Source organism: Rhinolophus sinicus, chromosome 14, assembly GCF_057876585.1.
Source record: "Rhinolophus sinicus isolate RSI-liver-muscle chromosome 14, RSI-T2T, whole genome shotgun sequence".
NCBI lineage: Eukaryota > Metazoa > Chordata > Mammalia > Chiroptera > Rhinolophidae > Rhinolophus > Rhinolophus sinicus.
Genome location: NC_142514.1, coordinates 176,277,905 through 176,282,495, shown reverse-complemented (window position 1 = coordinate 176,282,495; position 4,591 = coordinate 176,277,905). Strand labels below are relative to the sequence as shown.

Genomic DNA, 4,591 nt, shown 5'->3' with positions numbered 1-4,591 from the left:
AGCAGAGGGAAAAATCATAGAATACCACCACACAGAAATAACAGACAACAACAAAAAGCAAAGAAAAAATGGAGACACAGTCTTATCAGAAAACCAAAGATAGAATGATAGGAAATCCTCACATATCAATAATCACCCTAAATGTAAATGGGCTGAACTCTCCAATAAAAAGGCACAGAGTAGCAGATTGGATCAAAAAACTAAACCCAACCATATGCTGCCTCCAAGAGACACATCTCAGCTACAAGGACAAGCATAGATTCAAAGTGAAAAGGTGGAAATTGACATTCCAAGCAAATGGTACCCAGAGAAAATCAGGTGTAGCCATATTGATATCGGATGAAACAGACTTCAGGGTGAAAAAGGTAACAAGAGACAAAGATGGACATTTCATAATGGTAAAGGGAACTATACAACAAGAAGACATAACAGTCTCAATATGTATGCCCCCAATCAGGGAGCACCAAAATATACCAAGCAACTACTAACAGAACTAAAGGGAGAAATTGACCACAACACAATTATACTAGGGGACTTAAATATATCATCGACAGCGATGGATAGATCATCGAAACAGAAAATGATTAAAGAACAGCACTAAATGACACATTAGATGAAATGGACATAATTGACATTTATAGAGCACTTCATCCTAGAACATCAGACTGTATGTTCTTTTCTAGTGTACATGGAACATTCTCAAGGATAGACCATATATTGGGAAATAAAATTAGCCTCAATAAATTTAAGAAGATTGAAATCATACCAAGTATATTCTCTGATTACCAGGCTTTGAAATTGGATATCAACTGCAAAAAGAAAGCAGGAAAAACCACAAATATGTAGAGCTTAAACAACATACTTTTAAAGAACGAGCGGGTCAAAGGAGAAATAAGAGGAGAGATCAAAAGATACATAGAAACCAATACGAATAAAAATACATCTATCAAAATTTTGGGGATGCATGAAAGCATTTTATGAAGGACATTTATATCATTACAGGCCTATCTCAAGAAACAATAAAAATTCCATATAAATAACCTCATGTTACACATTAAAGAACTAGAAAAAGAAGAACAAATGAAACCCAAGATCAGCAGAAGAAAGGAAATAATAAAAGTCAGAGCAGAACTAAATGAAATAGAGAACAAAAAGACAACAGAAAAAATTAATCTGACAAAGAGCTAGATTTTTGAAAAGATTAATAACATTGACAAACCCTTGGCTAGACTCACTAAGATAAAAAAAGAAAAGACACAAATAAAATCAGAAATGAAGAGGGGAAGTTATCACGAATGTCACAGAAAACAAAGGATCACCAAAAATATTATGAAGGACTATATGCCATCAAATTCAATAACCTAGAAGAAATGGACAAGATCTTAGAAACATATAGCCTTCCAAGGCTGAATCACGAAGAATTGGAAAATCTAAATAGACCGATCACCAGTAAGGAAATTGAATCAATCATCTGAAACCTTTCCAAAAGCCAAAGCCCGGGACCAGATGGCTTCACTGATGAATTCTACCAAACCTTCAAAGAGGATCTAATACCAATCCTGCTCAAACTCTTCCAAAAAATTGAAGAAGAGATAGTACTCCCCAACTCTTTTTATGAGGTCAACATTACCCTGATACCAAAACCTGGTAAGCACAACACAAAAAAAGAAAACTACAGACCAATGTCTCTGATGAATATAGATGCAAAAATCCTAAACAATACTATAGGAAATCGAATGTAACAACGCACTAAAAAGATTATTAATCACAACCAAGAGGCGTTCATCCCAGGCGCACAAGGATGGTTCAACATATGCAAATCCACCATGTGATACATCACATAAACAAAATAAAGGACAAAAATCATATGATTATATCAATTAATGCAGAAAAAGCATTTGACAAGCCTTTGCTCTCCGTTCAGGAACACGACAGGGCTGTCCCCTATCACCTCTGTCAACATAGTGTTGGAAGTCCTCTCCAGAGCAATCAGGCAAGAGAAAGAAATAAAAGGCATCCATCTTAGGAATGAAGAAGTTAAATTTTTATTTTTTGCAGATGACATGATCCTATATATAGAAAACCCTAATGACTTCACCAAAAAGCTATTAGAAACAATAAACGAATACAGTCAAGTTGCTGGCTACAAAATCAATGTACAAAAGTCCACTGCGTTCCTATATACTAACAATGAAATCTCAGAAAAAAAAGTAAAATAAAATAAAATGAACAATACCCTTTGCAATTGCAACAAAAAGAATAAAATACCTAGGAATAAACTTAACCAAGGATGTACATTCAATCTTACTCTTCTCAATTGCACAGCACAAAGATAAGTGAATCAAAATGGCTCACTCACAATAATCTACCACCTGGCTGTTCTCTCCACTCCAAGCCTGCAGCCCACCCATTCTCTCCTCCACGAGCCTCCACATTGGGTCCATGAGTTCTGCTAAGTAAACATTTTCTAGGAAAATATTTTGGAGCCCAACACTCTTCTGAGAGCTTCTTTCACGTCCTTATTCCTCAGGCTGTAGATGAGGGGGTTCAACATGGGAATCACAACGGTGTAGAACACTGAGGCCACTTTGTCAGTATCCACACTGTTGCCAGAACCAGGACGGCAATAAATGAAAAGGATTGTCCCATGGAAGACAACGATGGCTGTGAGGTGGGAGGCACAGGTGGAAAAGGCTTTGCGCCTTCCCTCTGCAGAGCGCATCCTCAGGATGGTGATGACAATAAACAAGTAGGAGGTGAGGATGATCACGATGGTGATGACCTCATTGAACGTGGCCACAATGTACAGCAGCAGTTCATTCATAGTGACATCAGAACAAGCAAGAGATAAGAGCGGGGGCAGATCACAAAAGAAGTGGTTAATCACATTGGATCTATAGGATGGGATTTCAAGAGCTAAACACAAGTGAGTCAGAGAACACACAGTCCCACACAGGTAGCAGCCAGACACCAGCACCACACGGAGTTTCTGGGACATGGAGACCATGTAGAGCAGTGGGTTACAGATGGCCACAAAGCGGTCATAGGCCATCACAGCCAGTAGGAAGACCTCAGTTACCACACACGTGCAAAACAGGTAGAATTGCACCATGCATCCCAGGAAGGAAATGGCTTTTTCTTCGTTTAAGATATTGTACAGCATCTTTGGCACGATAGTCGTGGAATAACAGAAATCCACAAAGGACAGGTGGCTGAGGAAAAAGTACATGGGAGTGTGAAGTCTAGAGCTGACCTGAATCAATGCAATCATGCCCAGGTTGCCCAAAACCGTGACTCCATAGATGAGAAGGAAAAGCATGAAAAGTAAGACCCTCAGCTCAAGGGCATCTGTTAATCCAACAAGAACAAACTCTGTCACGGTGCTACAGTTCTCCTTGTCCATGTCCCTACTTAATTGCGGTTGGAGGAGAATATTAACAGTGACGCTCCATTATATGATCCGCAAATCAGTTTTGATTGTCTCCTAAAAAAGACATGAGAGTAAGTAGAATAGTTATTTTTTTCAGCAAATAGGACATTGCACTTGTGAAGTTTAGGAAAAGTCCAAACATTGAAGCATACAAATAAACAGAGCTCACAGTTTCATTCAGATCAGACAAAAGCATTCACATACGTAACATCCTGTGTTTCCTTAAACTACTACACAGTTAGAGCCTTGAAGTGAAATTTTAGAAAGACATCAAATATTATTTATTTAGACATATTGCCTTATGAAATTCAAATACCTTTTTCTTGCTAACTTTTTAGTCAATACTGCAAATATTGGGATCCCAGGAAATAATTTTGTAAAATACACAGTACCATTCACTGTTTTCCATTGAAATGATGAGAAGTATGTTTATATAGATTGTTAACCCTCATTTTTTTATTAATACTTTTTAGATGGAGAAAGTCGCCTTTAGTCATTTTCTATAAATTTAACATCATTATCTTGTTTTTTAGCTATTTATTTATTTTTTTCATTTTCTAGTTATGTGAAGTTTATTTTACTTTATTTATTTTTTTATTCAGTGAATTGGTTCTCTTGGATTCAAATTTCCCATAACTAGGACTCTGAAGCCTTACAATGAGCTATTTGACAAATGACTTCACTGCTTTAAATCTATTTGCAGAACTAATCAAAGATGTGAATATGAAATTATTAACAAAAATGTTTGCTACCACATTGCAGTATTATTTATAATAGTAAAACTTAGAAATAAAGTGTCAAACAAGATGGAAATGGTCTGAGTTATGGTACATATATATTAGGTTGGTGCAAAAATAACTGCAGTTTTTGCATTTTTTACCTTTTAAACCACAATTACTTTTGCAGCAACTTAATAATATGAAAAACTACCCAGCTATTAAAATGATCTTTTTGAAGAATTTTTAATGACCTGAAACATGACTATGATAAAATGGCAAGTGAAAAAATAGTCAGCCAGATTGCACAGATAGGATATTACATATGTATATATAAATTGAATTGTATATTTAATCCTCACAACACACATGAAACATAAATATTCTATTCTGACTACTTATTTTTTAAAAAGAAATGCAGAATTTTGCCTGAATTTTTACAGAA

General features: G+C 36.0%; 1 protein-coding gene across 1 annotated transcript; it reads right to left on the bottom strand.

The window, feature by feature from the left end:
• Positions 1–2,467: 2,467 nt before the first annotated feature.
• LOC148755908 (olfactory receptor 5L1-like) lies at positions 2,468–3,403 on the bottom strand. Its single transcript, XM_088789971.1, has one exon. The coding sequence runs from the start codon at positions 3,401–3,403 to the stop codon at positions 2,468–2,470; it is 936 nt and encodes a 311-aa protein (XP_088646097.1).
• Positions 3,404–4,591: the final 1,188 nt, after the last annotated feature.